The sequence below is a fragment of the Dipodomys spectabilis genome, unplaced genomic scaffold (assembly GCF_019054845.1).
Source record: "Dipodomys spectabilis isolate Male_0828 unplaced genomic scaffold, ASM1905484v1 ptg000112l, whole genome shotgun sequence".
Classification (NCBI taxonomy): Eukaryota; Metazoa; Chordata; class Mammalia; order Rodentia; family Heteromyidae; genus Dipodomys; species Dipodomys spectabilis.
Window position 1 is genome coordinate 2,586,519 of NW_024870789.1, and position 24,559 is coordinate 2,611,077.

The window sequence follows — 24,559 nt, forward strand, 5'->3', positions numbered from 1 at the left end:
CTCATCCAAGCACCATCCCTTTGCTCTGGTCCACACCCACAGAGCTGATGTATCCCACCAACCTCGTGGAAAGCTGACAAGTGTATTGGAGCTCAGGATGCAAATACCCAGGTAGAGCATTCAGAATTTGGGGGGGGCTTAAAACATTAATTATGAGTGCTCACCTCATTCACAAAAGGACAAACATCTCAACCAAGATAAATGTACATACAGCTTCTTTCCATCAGAAGCAGCTCCAGTGTTCATCCTAGCGTCTAGGGCTGCCCACAGCCACAGTTCTGATTTTTACCCAGACATCTTGGAGAGCCGAGAAGTGCATTGGAGCTCAGGGTGCAAATGACAAGATAGAGCACGCAGAATGTGGAACTCAGGCCCAGCCCTGGCCTCGGTGCCTGGAGTCCACCAGCACCGGTCTCTGGGGCCCAGCTGCCCAGCCCCTGCAAGGTGGGGCTCCCTGCTCCACGCCCCCCCCCCCCCGTCCTGCCACCCGCCTGCCCTGCTTCCCACGCCCAGAGAGCCAGGGTCCTAAAATTAAGATGTTGCTGGTGGTCTGTGAAGAAGGCTCATCTCACCTAGTGTCCGCCCTGCCCGGGGCCCATCCAGCATGAGTGGACGCCCGCCTGCTCACTCCACGCCTGGGCCTCTGCGCCCGGTCCTCCCACCCCTCCCTGAGGACGGGTGAACCGGCAGAGCTGGTGAGAAGTGCTCAGCCCCGAGCTATGTAGCGGAAGTCTGTAGTTCCGGCTCCGGGAGGTCACGCGTCCCAGGCCCGTCCTGGCGAGGCTCAACAATAAGCTAAAAGCGATGAAAGGGCTGGGAGGGCACCGGTGGCGGGCACTGGCCTGGCGTGCCAGACCTGTGTCCCAGGACTGCAGAGAATAAGCGACATAAAACAATAAAATGAAAAGTTGGGGGAAGGAGGCAGCAGGTGCTCAGCCTGCCCAGGGCGGCCGCGGGGCTGAGCCCAGGCGGCGCCGGCAGCGCGCACAGTCCTCCGGAGGCTGCGGGGCACCGCAGTGCACGCGCGCCCCCTGGTGGCGGCCTGGCGGCCAGCACCCTCCCAGGACCGCCTGGTGGAAGACATAAAAGACACATTTATGCACTTAAACAGCTTCAAAATGCCCAAAACGTGCATTTTGTGTACTTATTACATGCATAGCTAAGCTATATAAATATATCTTATGGGCTAAATGGACGCACTGGCAAGATGCACAAGGATTTTATGAGCTTTTGGGGGCATTACTCGTGTTTTCCGGGAGGAGCGTGTGGGGCCAGCAGAGGGAACCCGAGCTCCGCGCCAGTGTCAAGGTAAGCGGCCACGCCCACCGGGGGGCCACCCCCGGCCGGGCTCTGCCCCCGCCCCTCCCGGGCCCTCCCCTCTGCCCCGCCCCGCCCCTCCCGGGCGCCTCCCCTCCCAGGCCCCGCCCCTCCCGGGCCCTCCCCTCTGCCCAGCCCCGCCCCTCCCGGGCGCCTCCCCTCCCAGGCCCCGCCCCTCCCGGGCCCTCCCCTCTGCCCAGCCCCGCCCCCGGGCCCTCCCCTCTGCCCAGCCCCGCCCCCGGGCACCTCCCTCCCAGACCCCGCCCCTCCCGGGCCCTCCCCTCTGCCCAGGCCCCGCCCCTCCCGGGAGCCTCCCCTCCTAGGCCCCTCCCCTCCCGGGCCCTCCCCTCTGCCCAGGCCCCGCCCCTCCCGGGCGCCTCCCCTCCCAGGCCCCGCCCCTCCGGCCCCCAGCGTGGCCCTGGAAAGCAGCCTGGCGCTGCTAAACCCTGCGCTCCTGCAGCCAGGCTGGGCGGGGAGGGCCCGGTGCATGGCTGGGCCATGGAGCCCATCAGGCCGGGCAGCGCCTCCAGGAAGGCCAGGCCTCTATGGCCAGGCTTCCCGCTTCCCTCTCGTCCCTCCTTTGCTCTCCTCTTCCTCTTTGCTTTCTCTGGGCCCACTAGGCGGGCTGGCCAGGTGCTGCTGAGCCACGCCTCCCGCCTTGCTTTTCGCTAGTCATTCAAGGACCGCGTCTCCCTCCCACCTGGCCCCAGCCTCAGCGCGATCCTCCCACCGCCAGTCTCTCCCAGCTGCTGGGCTCCAAAGCATCCGGCCTCCCTCCGTGGAGGCGGAGTCCGGCAGGCTCTCCTGCCGGCCACGCTGGCCTCCTACTCTTGGCCTCCACATGGCCCTCCACCATGCACAGAAGGTAGTGCGCTCGCTAGGGCAGGCTGAGGCGGTCCTGGCAGTCCTGAGTGAGGAAGCAAGGGGCAGGAGGCAAGAGGGGCAGAGGGCCGGTCCCTCCCCGCGGAAGCAGCAACCTCACTTACTGACCCCCCCACCCCGGCCCCACCCCACCACAATGTCTTCCTGCTGCGGTGTCAGGCTATGGGCTGCAGCCTGACGCTGAGGTGGCAGATGGACCCTTAGGCGGCGTCCAGCAGGAGGCAGCCAGGCCTGGCTGGCGGGGAGCTCAGGGCTTCTCCTCTGATCTTGCAATAACCCATGGAATTTCCTCAAAATGCACGTTTTGATTCTGACTTTGTGGTATCAAAGCGTCTTCCCATTTTGTTTTCTCTCTTTGTGAGCCAACGAGCAAAATAAAGCACCGTCAAGTGGGTTTGGCAAGCCTCAACCGTGGCCTCACCTCCCTGCTGTCTGGAAAGTCCACAGACATCACTGTCCCCATGGCCAGCTGCACCTGACCCTGCAATGACTGCTGTCTGTCACATGACCTCTCTCCCCATCAGATGACCCCCCCTCTCCTCATTGGATGACCCCTCTCCTCATCCAGTGAGCCCACTCTGCATCTTACAGAGCTGAGCCACCCTAAGCCACATGCCAACACACAGTGGGCATGCAATTACAAGTGGAATGAATGCATGAATGTGAAGTAAACTTCCCATACTTGGGCTACAGAGGAGTGGGGGGCAGGGCAGGGCAGGGCAGGGATGGCATGTAGCCCCATCCTGCTGAGCTGGGGTGTTCAGTTCCCTGTGCTCTGGCCACTGGAGAAATGGAGCCATAAGGGAAAGCTTTGAGAAATACCCGGCTGGAGGACATGGCCTGGCAGACGTCTTCTTGCTCGGCAGGGAGCTTGTGCAGGTCTCCCCCACCGAACAAATCAGAGGGAAGACGGCAGAAGGGAAGCAAACTAACCCGGACCACATGAGTGGGGGAGACGTGGCTGAGAGAGGGCTGAGAACCCCATCCCTGCCCTGCGCCCACGGCTGGGGTGCTGGGGAGGTGGGGCTGGCTGCTACTCTCAAACTTAGGTGGTGTCAAGTGCCAACATTTGGGGGGCACTCCTCCCCCCAGCAGATGGCAGCACCTCTGGAACTTTCCATTTCTCCCACAGAATCCAGTCGGAGGTTTTTGGGTCCCCTTTCCTCTGCGCACCCCCCCCCCCCGTCTGGCTGCATCCATTTCTCTTTGATTCCCAGGACTTAGTTTCCCCCCAACACCGCCATTGAGCCTGGAAAGGGTGCTGGGGGAGAAGGTGATGACCAAGGTGCGGATCCAACCTCAGGAAGGAAGGCCAGCAGCATGCCTTTCTAACCTGGCCGACCAGCAGCCTGAGGCTGCTGCCTGGGGACCAGCTCTGTACAGCATTGGGCTTGGGGCTCTGCTTCAGACCGACGGCCGTGTCAGGGGCTCCCCTCTCCAGCACGGGCTCGGAGGGTGAAGAGAACAAGGCCGCCTGGGAAGTGCTAACATATTTATTTCAAGATGGGGAATGGGGTAATGGAACCACCACCAAGAGAATGCCAGGTGAGGTCCTGGCCCCTCGCATGGGCAGGTGACTACAGGGGTCCTCCTGGGCAGGGGGTGGCCAGGGGCAGCAGTGGGGACTGACTGGCAGAGGCGGGGCCCACCCCAGGCAAGACTGTGGCCAGCGACAGGAGCCTGCCCCCCACACAGGTGAGCAAAGCAGCGAGCCCCAGGCCACAGAGCTGTGATGCTCTCCCCACCACACACACACACACACACACACACACACACACACACACACACGCACATGCATGCACGCACGCACGCACACTTACACCCTCTCCCATGCATGCACACACGCTCATATATTAACTCTGATTTACAGGTGCACCCTCGCCAGAGGGCAATTGGAAAGAAACGATGCAATTATTCTGCAGAGGAGACGGCCCGTGTGGCCGGCAGAGCCAGGGCGATGAGGCCTGGAGCATCATCCAGGTCCTGGGTCCTCACCGGCCATTCTTCAGCTCCTCACTCTCCTCTGAGGCATCATGAGCCAGGCCACACTGCCCCTGCCTGGCCATGGCCGGCAGAGCAGGCTCCACTGCGGGGAGCCCATGGAGGTGTTTCCAGCCTGATTCCAGCCCCTGAGGGGCACACATGGAGAAGCCAGGTGCCCAGTGTCTGGTGTCACCCTTCAAGGCCCCTTAGGGAGGCCCAGGAAGTCCAGCACTGTGGGCCCGGGGCCTCCCGGGCTGTGGAGTATGAACACGCAGAAGCCACCTCAAACCAATGGAGCAGGGGCTTTGCTCCTCTTCTGAAGAGGAGGATGGAGCCCCCCATTTCTCTGAGGCCGGGTGAGGTTCGGAAGCTGCGGCTGCTGCAGACGATGAGGAAGTGGGGGGCCCTGCCTGGCCCAGACCCTGGCACCAGGGCGGGGATGACGCAGAGGGGAACAGTGGCCCCCCTGAGGCCTGGAGCTGGGGGACACAGCTCCAGGGGTCCCCGAGAAGGGTTGGGGGTGCTTTCCAAGGTTCACCAGCCTCAGGGCTCCTGGGAGACCCATGGGGCTCAAGTCTTCAGCTGGGGACCCCATGCAGCCCGGGGCCTGGGCTCCTGTGGCTGCCACCATGTCCCGAGTTGGGCTGGTCAGGCCCAGCCCCTCCGGCTACTTGATGTAGTTCTTAATCGTCCACCGCTGCCCTGTGCAGGGCCGCAGGATGAGGTCCAGGCCGGACAGGCCCCGGTTTTCCACCTCCAGGCAGCGCCCTGTGCCTTTGTTCATGATGGCTCCATTCTGGAAGACAGACAGACGGACGAATGGACAGATGGGAGGAGCCTTGACCACCAAGGCACCTGGCCTTGAGAACCATCCCCCCCCATCCTTCCCTCATCAGGTGCCAGGCCGTGCAAAGGATCATGGGAGTCTCCTGGGAAGACTAAGTCAGAGAACCAATGAACTGGCCAGTCCCAGTGGCCCAGCCAGGGGAGAGCAGGGATGGGGTGCAGTCAAGGCAAAGAACTTTCCTGGAGGGGATCGAGACCTTCCCCCTGCCCTGTAAACCCCCTCCACCCCATCTGCCCCCATCCCACCCCGGTGCCCACCTGGATGAAGGCCCAGCGCTTGTGCAGGCTGCTCTTGACCTTGTCGCAGTCCAGGAGCTGGGGCAGCCGGCTCTTGGCGCTGTCCACCAGGCAGCGGGTGTCCGGCAGGAGTGTGGTGGTCCCCAGGGCGCCCAGGTGCAGGAGGCCCTCCTTGGTGTAGCGGGCCAGCTACGAGGAGGGCAGGAGGGACGTGTGCACCAGCCCCTCCCTGCCTCACCCCTCCATTTGCGCTCCAGCCACAGCCTGTCTCCACAGGACTGGTACACAGGACCCCAAGCTCACAGAGCCTCGATCAGACCCCCCTCCTGGCTCCCCCACCCCTTCCCACCCTGGCCCTGCCCACCCCAGCCCTGCCCACTCCAGCCCCAGCCCCTTTCTGAGTGTTTTGAGCACATTTCAGAACTCCAGCCTTCTGTTCAGCCTGCCAGGAGGGCAGGAGCTGGCGAAAAGAACTGGCACCTGAATTCTTGGCTCACCCCTGTAACCCCAGCTATTCAGAGGGCTAGGATCTGAAGATCTCAAGACACTAACCCTGATTACCCAGTAAAATGCTGGACTGGGGGCATGGTTCAAATGGTAGAGCACCAGACACGAGCATGGCAGCCAAGTGAAAATGGGAGGCCCTGAGTTCAAACCTCAGTACACACACACACACACACACACACACACACACACACACAGCAAAACCAAAAACTAAATTCTGGCAGGTTGTCAGGCCAAGGTGAGGGCAGCAGTGAGCCCCTTGCTTCCAAAGGGGGGCTCTGGGACACACGTGTGTGCACTCACCAGCCCTGTGGGGGCTCTGGCCACCCGCAGCACACGGCTAGTTCTGAGGATGCACGTGAAGGCGTGTCTTGTACCCCTTTTCTAAGCATTACTTAGGGCAATCAATAGCGCGATTTCCACACGCATGCTTTCAGGATTATTCTCTCTGTCCCTCGCTTATAGGAAGCTGAGTCGCACGCACTGAGTTGCCCAGTGGAGTCCCGGTCTCTCCACTAGTGTCCTGGGACCCCAGTAGCAGGAGAGCCTCCCCACCCCACCCCACCCCAGGCTCCCAGAAAGCAGGGGCCCTGCGGCTGGGGAAACACAGGGAGGCGGCTCCACGCAGGGCACGAGAGGAGGGGCTCCTCTCCCAGTGAAATAGGGTCTTCTCTGGATTCGAGTCTCTTGGGGGAAGGGACGAGAGTGCTGGGCTCCAATCTGCAGCCGCTCCCTGTCCAGAAGAGACAGGACCTTCTTACACGTCCTCGAGAGATGCCATATTGCACTTATAATACGATTACGTACACTGGGAGTAGTTTCCCTTCCAACCCACCTCTACGTGCTCACACCCTACACGGGTCAGATTCACCCCTTCCGCTGCCCTCTCTCCCATGCAACGCTACTCATCAGCCACCTTCTAGAATGTTCCAAGGCCCGCCTGTGATTTCCACTCTTCCATGGTGTCCATTTTAACTCTTCGGACCCCGAGTCATCAACTCCGTGGGTCCTGAGCTCTGGTCCTTCTCGTGGCACAGCCATTCCCTTGCTTTTGTCTTGGCTGCTTTGTTTCTCCCTGCACCGGCAGGTGGATGGGTATGGGGCCTCCACCATCCGGCCGTGTGGGCCACGCTGCTCTGTGTACTGTGTGCATGCACGTCTTCCATCCCGCTGTGCGGACTCCTGGGGTCCCGAGGCAACACCCTTGGCAAGTTGGGGAACTGCCAAGTGGCATTCTAGCACAGCTGGGCCACGCCGCATGCCTGGCATCAGGAAGCCGGGGTACCGGCATGTCCCCAGCCCAGACAAGCAGGCATTGTCTGTGTCCTCATTCCAGCTCTGCAAGGGGAATAGGTAGGGGACATGAGGGCCCTGATGGCGGTTTCTCTAGTAGCTAAGGGTGAGCATGTTGGGGTAGGGTTTAGGGTTAGAAGTTAGGATTTGGGGCTGGGGTTAGAGGTTAGGGATTAAGATCAGGACATGTGCCTACCAATCATTTTGCACCTTCTTTGGGAAAATGTCTATCTGGAACATTTGCCAATTTTTTAAAAAAATGGGGCTGCCTTTCTAGTGTTAAGTTGTATGAATTATTTGTATATTCTGGAAGCTAGAACTTCTTATCAGATTTGCAAATATTTTCTTCCATTCTGTGTTTTTTTAAAACTTTTTCAACAGCATTCTTTGACGTACAAAAGGTTTTCATTTTGATCAAGTTCAATTCATCTGTTTTTTTTTTCCCCTGGCTGCTTGTACTTTTGATGTTGTTTTGGGAACCACTGCCAAATGCAGGGCCACGAAGACATCCCTCTCCTTGCGTTTTCTGAGGCTTCTCCATTTAGGCCTTTGATCTGTGCTGTGTTCATCCCCGGGGCTCAAGGGATGGCCGGGTGCAGATTCATCCTTGTTCGTGTGTGCAGTGGTCCCTGAGCCATCTGTCAGAAGAAGGTTCTCCATTGAAGTTCCCAGTCCCCTTGTCAGGATTAGTCGTGCGGTGCTGCTGGCTTTGGGTGACCCCACTGATCCTGCCTGGTCTTGATGTTCAATCTCAGCTTTGTGGTCAGATTTGAGGTTCTCTGTGTGACCCCACGGATCCTACCGAGCCCTCCTGGCTGCCCCAATCTTGATGTTCGATCACAGCTTGGAGGTGAGGTTTGAGTCTTCCCATCCCATGCCTCTCTCAGCATTGGCTGTAGCAGCTCTCCTGTGTTTTCCCAGCAGGCTTAGAGCCAACTTTTCTACTACTGCAGAGGCTGTGGTGGGGCTCTGGTGGGGTCTGTGGGTTACCATGGGGGTGTGTGCTCGCTTGGCTCCTAGCTCCACTCCTCTTTGACTGGGGCATTTACTTGTCAACAGTGCTCTGTGGCCATCCGCTCAGGCCAAGGGCTCTTGCCCTTTGTCCCTGGCTCACGGCCTCCCATCTGCCTTTCTCCCCTAGCTCCTCAAGTCTGTCTTCCTTTCCCTCTCCTCAGTTCCTCCAGGCTCCGACCCTCTTCTTGGTCATCTTTAGCAGAGGGCCCCAGATCTACACGTGGACTTTGATCACCTGGACTTCTCGAATAGCTAGGATGGCAGGCATGCTCCACCACGCTCAGCTTTTCATTGGTTGAGATGAGCTCTTGCAATTTTTTTTTGTCCTGGCTGTTTTTGAATCATGGTTCTGCACATTTCCATCTCCCAAGCAGCTAGGATGACTGGTGCAAGCCATAAAACCCAGCTCTCTGCTTGCATTTTTTTTTTTTTAGGGAAATCACAAATATAAATATATCTTGAAAAAAATCTCAAGCCGTAGATGTGGCAGCTACTACCTTGTCTCCCGGATCTCCCTGGCACGGTGATGCATTTTGTGGTCTGTTTCCCTCCTCGCTGCCTCCCAGCAGTCCTTTTGAGGGGAGGGCAGGGACCAGAGCCACTGGAGTCCTGGATCAGGGCAGCCCAGAGACATCCCAGCACCCCAGCCTGGCTCTGTCAGTCTGATTTCTGTTTCAACGCCAGATGGCGCTCGAAGCAGCCGCGTGGTACGGGGAGCTGGGCGAGCGGGTAGGTTCAGAGGCCAGGGTGAAGGACAGGCCAGGGCCAGCCCCTTCCTCATCCCCTGCTCTGCCCCTCACGCTTGGGTTCTGCTGGACATTTCCATACAGACATGGTGCCTCCTTTAAATGCCCCCTTTGGTCACGGAGGACACCAGACTTCTTGTGAAAAAGTCTTGGGGAACTGTGACCCAGAACTCACCAGCACTCCTTTCCTGGGGCTGAAAGGGCCTGCCTGCCTGCCTTCCCTCCGTCACCTTCCTCCCATTCCCTCCCTCCCTCCCTTTGCCTCTCTCTCTCTGTTGGTACTGAGGCTTACTTTCAAGGCCTTACTCTCCATTGATAGATGCCTGGCCACTCAAGTCATGACCCAGCCCTTTGCTGCAGCTTATTGTTCAGTTAGTATATTGTGCTTCTGCCCTGGGCTAACATGGACCATGCCCCCCCCCCCATATCCCACCCCACACTGTTTTCCTTGTGGCTGGGATCGCAGGTGTGACCCCCATGCCCGCCTATCCTTGGCCTCACTGACTTGGTTGGAGAGATGACTTGAGGCTTCTTAGAAATGCCCAGCAGTGTGGCCTGGATGGCCCAGGGTGCCCAGGCCCCAGCCTGCCCATCCTCAGATCCCTCCCGGCTCCACTTACACAACCGTGCAGTGGTGTCTTTCTCTCTACAGGTTCTGGGCTGTTGTTTTTAGGCCAGCAGCAGCAGCAGCAGCAGCAGCAGCAGCAGCAGCAGCAGCAGCAGCAGCAGCACAAGGGAAGCAAGCCACAAGAAGCAAATCCTCTTAAACGCCTTCAGAATGTCTTGTTCTGGGTTTGCCACGAGGCCCAAGGGAGAGACGGACATAGCTGCCTTATAACCCTGATGCACTCAGAATAAACCCTCTGCGTTCCAAGAACAATTTATCCTCATTTGAGGGAGAAAGGAATTTCCCATCTGAGCAGATCTGAGACACACAGAACCATTAGCCCAAACCTAAAACAGCCTGTCGGGAAATCTGAACTATGCAGGCAAGAGCCAGTCAACCAAGGCCAGAACCAATAACTGTGGAAGGAGGGTGGAACGGAGGCCCACCCAGCTGTCAATAAAGACAGCCTGCAGTGCGAGACTCCACACAGACCAGAGCCAAGTGCAGCCTGCGCACCTCCTGCCCGGGGACAGCGGTCCTCCTGTTTACTGCCCGCGTGACGCCCACCACAATGGCGGCAGACCTCACGCCCGTGCGCATGTTCACATCATCAAATCCCTCCTATCCTGAGCACAAGGAGGCAGCCCAGCAGTGGAGGAGGAAAGGACAGGGCGCAGGCACCTGTGTGGATGGGAGCGTGATCATGGCGAGTGGGCGTGTCTGTGCCCCTCCGAAGCCCTAGGGCATGTGAAACTTACTCCATCCTCCACAGGTGGGTGGAGTAACGCAGCTGGCTGGTGCAGTGGTCACTGGTCAGCTCAGCAACTAAGGGAGGCAGGAGGATCGCTGTTCAAGGCCAGCCAGGACAAAAATGTGAGGCCCTATCTGAAAAATGACCACAGCAAAAACACTGAAGTTGTGACTCAAGTGGAAGAGCACCAGCCCCACAAACCTGAGGCATGAGTTCAAACCCTAGTAATACTGATGTGTGTGTGTGTGTGTGTGTGTGTGTGTACGTGTGTGTGCCTGCGCACACAAGAGAATTAGCTTTGACTTTTAAACCTTTCCTTACTTGCCTACTTACTATATGGGCAACGTGGTCTCTGCACCAGGAAAGTGACCAAACCTCTGAGGAGATGGAAAGCTTTCTGCAGGGCTCTGGCAGGGCGGAACAAGCCTGGTACTGAGAGTGCATTAATTAGGAAAGCATGTGTTGCTTTCCATGTGGGGGACCCCCCCCCAGGGCCAGGTGTGACCAGAGGAAAGTGGGACTCCAGGAAGTGACACCCATGCACCAGGGAAGGCAGTGGCGGGAGCCCCTCCCACGAGGGGGGAGGAGGAGGAGGAGGAGGCAGGTTGTAAAGTCAGACACATTTGGGATATTTTGAGAGGAGATGAGTCAGAAAAGCAAGGAAAGAAAGCTCTTAACATCCCACTACCTGCAGTGAGGCAGAATGCACACAGGGCAGAACCACGTGGTGAGGGAAGGGGAAAGGGGAGGGGTCTGTGTCGGGATCTCAGCCTGCAGAGCAGCGCTTCCAGTCCGCCCTCATGCTGGGGTCCTCCAGGGGCAAGAGGAGGTTTTCTCAGGCCTGCCATCTCCACACGACCCAGGCCTCTAAGCCCTGTGGTGGGGGGAGCTGGGCAGGCTCCCTCCCCGCCGGGGCCTGTCTCCAGGGCCACAGCCATCTTCCCTAGGCGCTGCACTCAGGGTGCTCTTTTGTTTGCCTTTGGTGCCTCTTGCGCCAGCCGGGGATGCACACGTGTGCACCACATCCTCCGTGCTTCTTGCTGCAGTTATTTTTTGACTCAAGAGGGTCTCACGCTTGTGCCCAGGCTGGCCAGAACCTCGTTCCTCCTATCCACACTTCCTGGATGGCCTGGATGGCAGTGTGAGGCACTGCACTCTTGACTTTTTTTTTTTTTAAACCTGTATTGGGGCACAGCCCTAGGGCCTCACACTCTTGCTTAACTTTTTCACTTGAGGCTGGTTGGTGCTCTACCACGTGAGCCACCTCTACTTCCGGCTTTTTCATGGGCATTTCTGTCCCAGGCTGGCTTTGAACTGTGATCCTAAGCTGTTGGCCTCTCGAGCCACTGGGATTACAGGGATGAGCCACCAGCACTTGGTTTGCATCTAACTTTTCACTGGTTGCGATGAGGCCTTCTTCGTGTATTTCCTGGCCTTGAACTATGATCCTCCTGATCTCGGCCTCCCTCACGGCGAGGGTTACAGGTGTGGGCCACTGTGCTCGGTCCTCGGCTGTGCTCTTGGTGGCTCGGTCCTCCTCCTGGAACCCGGCATGCACAGGGCGACATTGGAAGCCAGGAGGCTGCCGCACGCCAACGGCACGTGCCTGGCTCTGCCTCTTCCGTGCCCGCGGCTCACCCTGGCCTGTCATTCCATCCGGGCTGCCGTGTCTTATTGGCACAATGCATCATGGTGACAAGGTGCTCAGATGACGCATCGCTGGGAAGATGAAGCCATCACAGAACGAGCCCTACATCAGATTAAATTTAATTATGGGATAAAAAGAATTCTCATCTGTCATCCGGGTGATGGATGAACTGACAGAGGGACCGGAGCCTCCGGGAAAAGGAGGAGGGGCAGGGTGAGACGCGGTGATGGAGCATCTGGACCGCGGGGAGCGGCCCGCCACCCCCCTCTCACCCCGCTGGGTGGCCTTTGGACAGGGCCTGACCCCCCTCAATCAGCACCAGCGGCCTCCCCTCAGGGCTGGCCTGCCATGAGTACTCAGGGTGACTAGAGTGGCGGTTTGGTCGGGAGGGAAGGAGGAAGTCCCACCCACAGGCCACTGAGCTTCTATTCACACCGGCATGGGTGGGGTGCACTCCCACTGACGGAGGCCTAGAGCTGATGAACATAAAGTATAAAGGACATAGGAGTGGAGCTCCCCTGAACACCAGTGTGCAAGAGGCTGAGGTGGGAGGGTTGTTAGTTCGAGGCTGGCCTGGGCCACAGAGGCTCTGGGTGAGGAGAGAGCGGGCTGAGCGATGAAGGGAGCGCAGCGGGACTTTGGGGTGACAGAACCAGTGTGTAGCTCGACTGATGTGAGATTGCTTGATCACAGGTGTTTGTCAAGACTTGTAAAATGACTAAAGCCAGGCATAGTAACACATGGACCCAGGGCATCCCTGGAACCCACAAGGCAAGGCAAGTCTAGTGACATACCTGAACCCCATGTTTATAAAACACAAGGGGACGGGGAAGGGACGAGAGAGCAAGAGGGGAAGGGTGTGAGCAAAGTGCTGCCCTGGTCCCCCCCCCACTGCCACAGCCTCCTCCGTGCTGCCCTACCCCCCGCTGCCCCCCCCCCGTCCCAGAACCCCTCCACAATGTCCTCCTTCGAGCTGCCCCAGCCCCCCTCCACGCTGTTCCCCCTTGCACTGTCCCCGCCCCTCATGCTGTTCCAGAACCCTTCGTGCAGTCCCCCCGTGCTGCCCCAGCCCCCCCCCGTGCTGCCCCCACCCCCAGCACCGTCCCAGAACCCCTTCACACACTGTGCCCCCCTGTGCTGCCCAAGGCCCCCTCACGTGACCTCCCCCTCAGTGCTGTCCAAGCCCCCCCAGCACGCACTGTGCCTGAACGGCTCCCCACCCCCCACCCCCAACCCAGTAGAATTCAGGAGGAGCTCCCGCTAGACATCTAGGGCTGCTGGGCCTAGTCTCTGGAGGTGAAAGGCCTCGCTGAATATGGCCACACTGCCCCATGCCACCCATCAGCACCATGGACAGTGGCCCAGGAGCCCAAGCCTGTGGGCTTTATGGATGGAGAAAGACACTTCCAAAATCCCTTGGGCCTGGGGGCAGTGTCCACCGCGGGTTTCCCCAACCTTTGCCCCTGAGGTGGGGGGCTCGGGGGCTGTGTTGGGGAGCAGCTGGGCTGCAGGAAGGCCTGGCAGCCTCCCAGGGCTGCCCTGTGGCTCTCCAGTGGGCTGCCCTGGGTGATCCCAGGGCGGGGAGAGCCTGGCACGGTGGCCAGGCCGGAGGCACTCGTCCCCTCATGCCACTGGGTCCAAGCTGACACCGAGAGGTGCTGCTGTGTCCTGTGTACTGGGGCTTGAACTCGGGGCCTGGCCGCTATTCCTGTGCTCCTTTTGCTCAAGGCTGGTACACCTACCACTTGAGCCACAACTCCACTTCTGATTTTGGTGTTTAATAGGAAATGAGAGTCTCATGGACTTGCCTGCCTGGGCTGGTTTGAAACACAATCCTTCTATTGCAGCCTTGTGAGTTTCTGGATGGCAGGAATGAGCCACCGGCACCAGGCATCGAGGAAGAGGCTGCTTGTCAACTCAAGTCAGACAAGTTAGAAGTGTGCTAAAAGGCCCTTGGAGCAAGCAGGCTCTGTGATTGGTGGATGACTATGTCTATCTTGTTGATAAACACAGGTTTCCAGCCTGGGAACCGCCCTCTTAAATGCCTGCTTAATTGCTCCCTGATAATCAATTACAACACAGTCCATTAATTAAGCTAACGATGATGACCACCGTGGACCCTTGTCTGCTTACAGGAGCCATGATTCAGTCTTTGCCAACAACAGTGACTCCAAAGCTGTTAGGAAGGTGCCAGGGCACAAGTGTGTGTGGGGGAGCAGGGCACAGGTGTGTGTGGGGAGCAGGGCACAGGTGTGTGTGGGGAGCAGGGCACAGGTGTGGGGAGCAGGGCACAGGTGTGGGGAGCAGGGCACAGGTGTGTGTGGGGAGCAGGGCACAGGTGTGTGTGGGGAGCAGGGCACAGGTGTGTGTGGGGAGCAGGGCACAGGTGTGTGTGGGGAGCAGGGCACAGGTGTGGGGAGCAGGGCACAGGTGTGGGGAGCAGGGCACAGGTGTGTGTGGGGAGCAGGGCACAGGTGTGTGTGGGGAGCAGGGCACAGGTGTGTGTGGGGAGCAGGGCACAGGTGTGTGTGGGGAGCAGGGCACAGGTGTGGGGAGCAGGGCACAGGTGTGTGTGGGGAGCAGGGCACAGGTGTGGGGAGCAGGGCACAGGTGTGGGGAGCAGGGCACAGGTGTGTGTGGGGAGCAGGGCACAGGTGTGTGTGGGGAGCAGGGCACAGGTGTGTGTGGGGAGCAGGGCACAGGTGTGTGTGGGGAGCAGGGCACAGGTGTGTGTAGGGAGCAGGGCACAGGTGTGGGGAGCAGGGCACAGGTGTGTGTGGGGAGCAGGGCACAGGTGTGGGGAGCAGGGCACAGGTGTGGGGAGCAGGGCACAGGTGTGTGGGGGGAGCAGGGCACAGGTGTGTGTGGGGAGCAGGGCACAGGTGTGGGGAGCAGGGCACAGGTGTGTGGGGAGCAGGGCACAGGTGTGTGTGGGGAGCAGGGCACAGGTGTGTGTGGGGAGCAGGGCACAGGTGTGTGGGGAGCAGGGCACAGGTGTGTGTGGGGAGCAGGGCACAGGTGTGGGGAGCAGGGCACAGGTGTGTGGGGAGCAGGGCACAGGTGTGTGTGGGGAGCAGGGCACAGGTGTGTGTGGGGAGCAGGGCACAGGTGTGGGGAGCAGGGCACAGGTATGGGGGAGCAGGGCACAGGTGTGTGTGGGGAGCAGGGCACAGGTGTGTGTGGGGAGCAGGGCACAGGTGTGGGGAGCAGGGCACAGGTGTGTGTGGGGAGCAGGGCACAGGTGTGGGGAGCAGGGCACAGGTGTGGGGAGCAGGGCACAGGTGTGTGGGGGGAGCAGGGCACAGGTGTGTGGGGAGCAGGGCACAGGTGTGGGGAGCAGGGCACAGGTGTGTGTGGGGAGCAGGGCACAGGTGTGGGGAGCAGGGCACAGGTGTGTGTGGGGAGCAGGGCACAGGTGTGGGGAGCAGGGCACAGGTGTGGGGAGCAGGGCACAGGTGTGGGGAGCAGGGCACAGGTGTGTGGGGAGCAGGGCACAGGTGTGTGGGGGAGCAGGGCACAGGTGGGAAGCAGGGCACTGGTGTGTGTGGGGAGCAGGGCACAGGTGTGTGTGGGGAGCAGGGCACAGGTGTGTGTGGGGAGCAGGGCACAGGTGTGTGTGGGGAGCAGGGCACAGGTGTGTGTGGGGAGCAGGGCACAGGTGTGGGGAGCAGGGCACAGGTGTGTGGGGGAGCAGGGCACAGGTGGGAAGCAGGGCACAGGTGTGTGTGGGGAGCAGGGCACAGGTGTGTGTGGGGAGCAGGGCACAGGTGTGGGGAGCAGGGCACAGGTGTGTGTGGGGAGCAGGGCACAGGTGTGTGGGGAGCAGGGCACAGGTGTGTGTGGGGAGCAGGGCACAGGTGTGTGTGGGGAGCAGGGCACAGGTGTGGGGAGCAGGGCACAGGTGTGTGGGGGGAGCAGGGCACAGGTGTGTGTGGGGAGCAGGGCACAGGTGTGTGGGGAGCAGGGCACAGGTGTGTGGGGAGCAGGGCACAGGTGTGTGTGGGGAGCAGGGCACAGGTGTGGGGAGCAGGGCACAGGTGTGGGGAGCAGGGCACTGGTGTGTGGGGGGAGCAGGGCACAGGTGTGTGGGGGGAGCAGGGCACAGGTGTGGGGAGCAGGGCACAGGTGTGTGGGGGAGCAGGGCACAGGTGTGGGGAGCAGGGCACAGGTGTGTGGGGGAGCAGGGCACAGGTGGGAAGCAGGGCACTGGTGTGGGCACAGGGCACAGGCAGGGGGAGAAAGGCACAGGTTTGGGGGGCACGCAGGGCATAGGCGAGCAGGTCTCTGGGCTTAGGGGAGCTTGATGAGCTAGACAGGGATCAGGACAGAAACCAGCTCATGGAAGGAAGCCAGCCCATGGGAGGGATCATGGGGGGCACTGTCCCATTTGGTGTTGTTCCATAATCAATGATGAGGCAGGAACCTTGGGTGTGGGTGGGGCTGGGAAAGATGAATTCTAGTTATTTCCAGACAGGAGGAATTCCCCAGCATGGTGCTGACACCTGCAGGTCCCATGCAGGATGGGGTCCCTGGGGCCCGGTTGCCTGGAAGGGTAGTGATGGGGGGGCGGGTCCTGGGGAGACACAAATGGCCCCAGCTCCTTCAGGTTCTGGTGTCTGGCTGCTAACTTCCGGAATGGCTCTAACCCCTCCCCCCCTCAGAGAAACCAGCAAAAGGCACTTCTCCACTCTGCCCCTCTGTGTGCTTTGCTCACAGCTGGTGCTCTACCACTTGAACCATATTCTTATCCCTGCTTTTTGCTGATTAGTAACTAGAGGCAGATTCTCTGAGCCTGACTTGGATGAGATGTTCAGAGCTCCTCTGACTTAATTGTTTTTTAACCCAGTCTTAATCATCTTAGGGAGTTTATGAACACACACACACACACACACACACACACACACACACACACACACACACACACACACACACACACACACACACACACACACACACACAGCTGGCTTCCATAGAACAACCATGCAGAATTCACTCATGGGGCTCTAGCTTCTCCTGCTGGCTCCTCCACGTATCCTTCTCAAGCTCCTGCGAACCTCAGCCTTGTCCTCTCCTGGATCTTTGCTGGTAGCAGCGCTGGCCACCTGGGTCGGGAGAGCCACCCAGTGAGGCGCCAGGGTGGGTGCACTGGACACCACCTATGCTTCCTCCATGCTGTGGCTGTGGTGAGCGCACCCCGAGCATCTTGTGTGTATATGTAGAACGCTCCACAGGGCCTTTGCACTCTCCCACAAGTGCAACCTCACACTTAAAACCTCCCCTGGGCTTCTTTACAGAAACTACCAAAGGCGTCCGTCCCTTTTAGGTAGGCCCTAAACCATTAAACCCACCCGAGTCCTTTCTGCCTACCTTTTTCTTTTCTTTTTTAGATAAGGTCTCCTTCTTGTGCCTGGGTTGGCCTTGAACCACCATCCTCCAGATCTCTGTCTCTCAGGTGTGAGCCACTGTTTGCCAGGCCCCACCTTCTTAAGACCACAGGCCAGGGAACAAGGAGGGAAGTGGAGGAAGGGCCCCAACAGTTCCCAAAAGACCCCCCAAGGCCCTGAGGACACAGCTCCTCCTGGGATGAGGGGAGCCCTACCTGTGGCCCCCATCCGTGGCATGGGTACAGGATGGCCGTGTGATTCTCCAAGGGACCCTGGTCCAGGCAGACATCTTTTGCCTTGTTGTTTCGCAGCTACAAAGGAGGCCACAGGGTTGCCCGTTAGAGCCTGTGTACCGTGGCCGCCTGCCGTGGCCCACGCAGAGCCTCGTGGCACCGCCCCCGCCCCCGCCACGCCCCGGCCTCTTCCTCTAGAAGCAGTCTTTCCTGCGGGTTATTGAACCACTGCTCTCAGTGTTTGCAGGGCCTGCAAGATGGTCGAAACTAGCACAGCGATGTGGTTAACTAAGCTTCAAGTTAAATTCAATATTTTTGCTCCAAGAAAACAAATAGCACCTAGATGAACAAATTTGCTATCAATTCTCCATCCCTTGTTCAAATTCCTGGCTCAAAACACCCACACACATTGCTGGGAATTGCTTTCTAAAAAGCGTGTTTCAATCTGCAGTCTCCCCAGGAGGTGTGGGACCTTTCACATCACCAGGCCTGGCAGGGACAGGACAGGGACAGCACCGGCGCTGGCCCCATGCCAGGCTTTATGACTTTATCCCTCCCAACAAGGACCGCTTCTTCTTGGGGTGAAAGAAGTAGCTCATGCCCTCTTAGGATGAAGGAAATTAAACGCTCCTTGAGACGTAAGCCATTTGTACGTTCCTATTGCGTCTCACGCCCTCCTTGCATTTGCTCTATTTTTCTCTGGGAAGTGTTTCATTTTGTGATTTCAATCGATTTTTTCAAATTGCCGTCAGTGGCCGTCAGTGTGCAGAACTCATTGCACATTAGTGGCTGGTCCGCTCGTCCGTGAGGATTTGCAGCCTGGAGGCCCTGGATTGCTACTGCATTGTTTCCCGGCCAGCGCAGGCAGGGGCAGGGCTGCTGACCGACTGCAGCCCAGCTCTGCCGCTCTCTCCCCGGGCAGGGCCTTGCTAAGCCCTCCCCTCAGAGCTCAGAGCCCTCCCCTCTCCTCTTCTCCCTGGCTGTCTACCTGATATGTGGCTGAGAAGCATTGGAATGGGTTTGCTTCCTAGAGAGTGAGGCTATCTGCCCAATTGTTTCAGGAAGAGTCCTCTCTGCCTGTGGTGTTTGTGATTCCTTTATATTTGGTCTTACTTTGATAATTTTTAAAACAAACACTACATCTGGTTTTGAAGAACGGAGAGGGGAGTTAGGAGTTAGGGCCTGTGGGGAGTGAGGACTGGTAGACCCTCACAGGTGTGCCGCAGGTGCAGGGCTCTGGTCCATCCAGGCGCTGGGCTGTGCCCGGGGTCTGGGGTTCTCTGTGCTCCTCCCCCTCTGCACACTCTGCTTCCTGCCCCCCGCCCCGCCCCAGAGGGTCCTCATGGCAAAACTCCACGGGCAGCTCACCCACACCCTCCGCCACAGACAGCAGCTGCACCTGTCACCCAGCTTCCATCTGGGCATTTATCTCGGTTGCTGCTCACCCCTAGCCAGCTCTCCAGAGGAGAGAGGGAGGGAGGCAAGGAAAAGAGAAAAGAGAGAGGGAGGGGGAGATGAAGAAAGAGAGGAAAGGTGGGAAGGTGGAAGGAAAGGAAGGAGAAGGGAAGGAAGGGAGAAAGGGAAGAGAGGGAGGGAGGGAGGGAAGGAAGGGAGGAAGAGAATGAAGGCAGGGAGGGAAGGAGGCAGGGAGGGAGGGAAGCCAAGGAAGGAAGGCAGGGAAGGAGAAAAAGGAAGGGAAGGAAGGCAGGGAGGGAAGGAGGAAGGGAAGGAAGGCAGGGAGGGAAGGAGGAAGGGAAGGGAGGCAGGGAGGGAAGGAGGAAGGGAAGGGAGGCAGGGATGGAGGCAAGGAAAAGAGAAGAGAGAGAAGGGAGAGAGGAAGAAAGAAGAAAGGAGTGACAGTGGAAGGAAAGGAAGGGAAGGAGGGAAGAAGGGGGGAGGGAGGAAGGCAGGGAGGAAGGAAGAGAAGGAAAGCAGGGAGGGAGGGCAGGAGGCAGACTCCACACCCCTAGGGGCTAGGCCCATGTTACCTCCCCGTAGGCCACGGTGTTGTTGTATCTTCTCATCTCGGGGTAGACGTGGTCCAGGTACCACTGGAAACTCTTACACTTCAAGCTTTTCCGCAAAGCTCTTCTCTCTGAAACGTCACCTATGTCGATCCCTGGGTTCTAGATACAGAGAGGTGGAGGGGCATCAGGACAGACAGATGGACGGACGATGGGGCTGGCTGGGCACAGGGAACACAGGGAGGGGGTAGGAGCATGGAAGGACTGTGGGGCATGGGGGGGTCCAGGGAGCATGGGGTGCGGGGGGGAGCTGGGGACACAGGATGGCTGGGGGGCCCAGGGGGACTGGGGGCACAGGAGGCCGCGACCCCTTCCCAGGTGCCCTTGGCTTGCACAGGAGTTTTGAGACCTGCTGGCGTTACCCACATCCCCAGCTGTCTCCCACTCTCCTTGGCAGCCATCGAAGCCAATTATTAGAGGAATTATTTGATTAAGACAAGAAAAATCAATGCTATAACCTCCCGTCTTCCTTTCCCATCCATATGCAATTTCCCCCTTTGCCAACTCGTTGTGGAGTTCATTATATGCAGAAAGGAAAATAATTTCCCATCGCAGAGCTTGTAATGGCGCTCTAATGAATAATTCACTCTGCTTTTGCAGAAATGAAGCTGGGATGGGAAACAGCACCTAGACATAACTCACTGTCTGGGCCATAAGATAGGCCTTGAGAAGCAGTACTTCACTCTTCGCTCAACTATAATTAGCACGATGAGTGGACATGGTCACCCCTAAAATGTGTGGTAGAGCCCAGGGGACCAGCAACAAATGCAAGGCCCTCACTGCCTGTGGCTTCTTTGTGGCAGTTTTGGTTCTTCACAACCAAACGCGGCTCCAAGTATGAAAGGACCTCATGCTTCTACTCCTAGCTATCAGGAGGCTGAGATCTGGAGGATCACAGTTTGAATACAGCCCAAAACATCTTCAACTAAAAATGATCTTCAACCAACCAGTAAAAATCTAGGCTGAAGGTATGGCTCAAATGGCAGAATTATCTCCCAGATGGAAGAAAGCCAAGCGAGAGCTCAAGGACTCCAAGTTCAAACTGTGGTACCATATTAAATTTATCCTAGAAAGAATATGTAAATTTTAAGTAAGTTTCACTATAGTTTACTGTTAGAACTGTTCTATTTTATGACTAATTGTTATGACTTACTGGGTCCCAGGTATAAATTAAATTTTATAAAGATGTGCTGTGCATGCATAGTAAAAAAAAAAAAAGGTCAAACAGGTGTAAGCATCATGAATAAAATTAAACGAAACACCAATTCTCACATTATGTTGCTGGAACAGAATCAAATGAGATAATGGAAAGAAGGAACTTCGGGGTCAGCAAACTGCTACCTTTCATTATGTGGTAACAAAGTGTCCAAGTACAGCTCAGGACGGACTATCCGGAAGTCATTTTCAGTTCATGTTCCTTCTTTCTATTTTCATGAGATAGGGTTTCCCTATGCAGCCCCAGAAGCCTCAAAAGTGCTGAATAACCCAGCTAGACTTGAACTCCCGAACGCTGGGATTACAGGCATGCATCACCAGATCTCAGTTCTTCAGAACCTATTTCACAAGTCTTAACAGTGACCCAAGCTGTCTTCTCACGTAAACTTCACATTTGAAAGTGTTTCCACTGCGCTGGGCTGGGGCACCCAAATACAAGAGGCTGCCGTCTCCTGCTGGGAACTGGCCCAGGAACCATCCCAGGATACTGGCTTGGATAAGTGACTGCTCTGGATGGATGGGAAACCCCCAGAGGCTGCAGGTGCAGCCCCCCCTTCCCTGCCCCATGCCATGGAGGAGGAGGAGGGCCCTGTGTCCTGTGCCTGGCCCTGCCTGGAGCCCTTGTGAGGCTAAGGACTTGTTGCTTACCACCACCACCCCCAAAGCTGAGGAAATGCACATAGATAAGAGTCTGAAAGCTGAGGAAATGCACATTGATAAGGGAGTCTCAAAGCTGAGGAAATGCACATAGATAAGAGATGTGTTTGACAAAGACACAAGAACAGCATGGAAGAGAGAGCTGAGATTCCTTCTGTGGGTACACTGGGGCTGGATCTCAGGGTCACAGCTGTGCTGGGCAGGCACTCTCCCAACAAGCCATGCCGCAGTAGCCTGGGGCTCCTAGCAGGCATCCAGGTGCTGTCCTGTTGCATGGGTTCTCTGTGGCGGGCCTCTAGGGATGGGCCTCTCCGAGCTCAGGACTCAGCTTTTGGAGGGAAGGAAGATGTGGGGGACATGTGTGGGTGTGTGGGAGGGCGGTTGGGCTTCCAGGGGCCCATGTGAGAGCGGGTGAGAGGCAGGTGACCAAATCTGGGCTGGATGTCTGTCTAGGAGTGGGGCTGTGAACGAATGGCAAAGGACCTGGATCACCAAGACCCCACGGATCTCTGTAGGTGCCCTGCACCTGTGCCAGTGTAAAGCAGGGGGCTACCTTGACCTCTGGGAACCTTCTGGGAGGATTCAGAACTGTCCACACAAATATCTTTCTGAGAGGGAAGCACTAACTTATGGGAAGAGCTCATAGGGATGGGGTGAGGGTGGGTGGGGTGGGGTGGGAGAGGGGGATGGAGTGAGGATGGGTTGGGGTGGGGTGAGGGGGGGGCAGGGTGGGGGCGGGGCGAGGGTGGGGTGGGAGAGGGGGCAGGCTGTGTCTGGCTGCAGTGGGCGGGGTCTTACCTCCAGTGGCAGGTTCCACGCGATGTACACGTGGGACTTGTAGTCGTCCATCCACACCTCAGCCACTCGCAGCGCGTTCCTCTTGGTGTAGAAGCCGATGTTGCTGTTGTACGGCTTCTTCTTCCGCTCGATGTGTGCCACACGCGAGCAGGGGAGCACCTCCATGCTGCCCCCACACAGCCACACCTGGGGTACAGCGAGCCCGTCATCCCAGGGGACCCCAGAGTCCAGCACTCCCCGAGACAAGCCTCCCCCACAACCATGGCTGACCCAAGGCAGCGCAGTGAGAAACCCTGTCTGCCATGCACCACCACCGAGAGTGCTGGGCTGCTTGTTACCGCAGCGCCACAGCTGCCCAGGTGGCTGGGGGGAGGGGCTTCCGCTCCAGGCCCCCCAATCCCACGGCTCCCTCCCTAGCCTGACCATGCATCTCTCCCCTGTCAATCTCCATCTCTGTCTCTATCTCTGATTGGATCTCATGTTTTTGCCCAGGCTGACTTGGTACTGTGCTCCCCTGGCCTGTTCCTCTCACGTGGCTGGAACTGCATGAACCACCGTGTTTAGTGGCCTGGTCTTGGTAAGGAGGCCTTCCTTGTGGCTGACGGTTTAGGCCCATCTTGGCCAACCGCAGGGATGAATGACACAGAATGGCCTGGGCTGTGGGAGGCGCAGCAGAACTCAGCCTTTTGTCTATAGGTTCAAGCAGGTTTGAGAGCAGGGCTCCTGGCTGGAAGGATGGTTCCTCCTAGGGTCCTGTGGCCTCTTCTGGGAGGGGCCATCTAGCGGGGGGGCCCACCTCCTTCTCCTGCCTCCCTCCCCCCTCTTCCCTCTCCCCACAGGCTGTGGGCTGTGTCTTCAGGTGCATAATGCCTCCTTTTCCTCTGAACTGGGAGGCCCCGCAGCTGTCCTCACAAACTCCCACAGAAATGCATCTCGATTGGCTTTGTGTCTCACAGCTTCTGAGAAGTAGGATTTCCCGCTGCAGCTCCAAACATGCTTCTCAACTCTGGACCCAGGGCGGTGTGGGGCTCCACTGCCAGTTGGCATACAGCTGGGGATCAAGCGGACCCAGCCTCACCTCACACCTGTCATCACAGCTACTCAGGAGGCTGAGACCTGAGGATCATGGTTCAAAGCCAGCCCAGGCAGGAAAGTTCTTGAGACTCTTATTTCCAAACTTGTGACCACCAAAAGGTCACAAGTTTAAGTGTGGCTCAAGTGGTGGAGTGCCAGCCTTTGGTCAAAAAGCCAAGTGTGAGAGCATGGGGTCCTGAGTTCAAGCTCTGGTACCATACACACATATACATAAGATAACCAAGTCAAAAAAGGGCTGAAGGCATGGCTCAGCAGTACAGTGCCTGCCTGCCAGCGTAAGGCCCTGTGTTCAAACCCCAGCCCTGGAAACTCAAATAAACCTACCAACCAACCAGCCAATCAACCACTGAAAGGCCTCTATGCGCCTCTCCCCTGCCCTCCCCCATTTCAAACTGCAATGTGCTGCACCTTTAGCACTCACCCAGGAAGACTGTGGCTTGAATGATGAAGCCTTCCAGGGCCCCCGGCCTTAGAGCTGCTTGCAGCCACCATTCATTGCTGTTTCTCTCCCAGAGCTCTGGGAGCCCCAGACGCAGGGTTTACAATGGCGGCTCCTGGTCCCCACCCAGCTCCCATTTTCTGGGCTCTCTCTCACATTGACAAACCTGCCCCAGCAGTGAGCTCATAGCAAGAGATCATCTTTAACATTTTAAGGCAGTTCTTTCTGATACTTTTGTGTCTTGGCTGGTCTCTCTGTGACCAGCTAATCTTCTGGGCTTGGGATCCCTGTGAACAACTGCAGATCGCCACTTCCTGCCTATGAACTGCAGTCACTGCCCCAGCTGAGGCTGGCTCCATACAGAGAAGCAGGGAGAAGGAGGCGCCCATCCGCTGAGCTCCATCAATGCCAGAGCCAACAGCAGGGAACAACTCTGTGTCCCGAGGACATCACACCTTTTCTACAGTGGCAGGCAAGGCACTGCTCCAGGGGAACCCAGTGAAGCCTGGCCCATGGAAGGTTCTAGAGAATGGAGAGTGACATGTGCACAGGACAGTGTTGAAGGACACGATGCGGTCAGCCGTCCCCAAGCACGCACACATTCCAGATCTCTCAGAAATGGACATGAGTGGAGAGTGGGCCCCAGCCTGAGAGGCAGGACTCCCAAGTCACAGAAGAGGAGCTAAGGGCTTCTAACCCTGTGTCCTTCCCACCACAGCCCCTGCTCCTGGGGCAGGAAGACCCATCCCTCTATGGTAGAATTCCTCAGCCTTGTGCCAGTCAGAGTTCTGTTCTGGGAGCTTCCTCTGGACCCATCCTCGAAGCCAGCTCACCTAGCAGTCCCTCAGCATCTACCTGTCCAAAGTCAGAGAGAAGTCTTTGTGCC

General features: G+C 58.0%; 1 protein-coding gene across 1 annotated transcript in view; it reads right to left on the minus strand.

Annotated features, from left to right (window-relative positions):
• Positions 1–3,678: 3,678 nt before the first annotated feature.
• Galnt17 (polypeptide N-acetylgalactosaminyltransferase 17) overlaps positions 3,679–24,559 on the minus strand; it is a 145,154-nt gene continuing 124,273 nt past the window's right edge. The window contains exons 7-11 of the mRNA XM_042688088.1: positions 22,140–22,325; positions 19,434–19,571; positions 17,428–17,523; positions 5,287–5,454; positions 3,679–4,978 (exon numbers count right to left, since the gene is read on the minus strand). Coding sequence (XP_042544022.1) covers positions 4,850–4,978; positions 5,287–5,454; positions 17,428–17,523; positions 19,434–19,571; positions 22,140–22,325 — 717 coding nt within the window. The 3' untranslated portion in view covers positions 3,679–4,849. The remainder of the gene's footprint in view (positions 4,979–5,286; positions 5,455–17,427; positions 17,524–19,433; positions 19,572–22,139; positions 22,326–24,559) is intronic.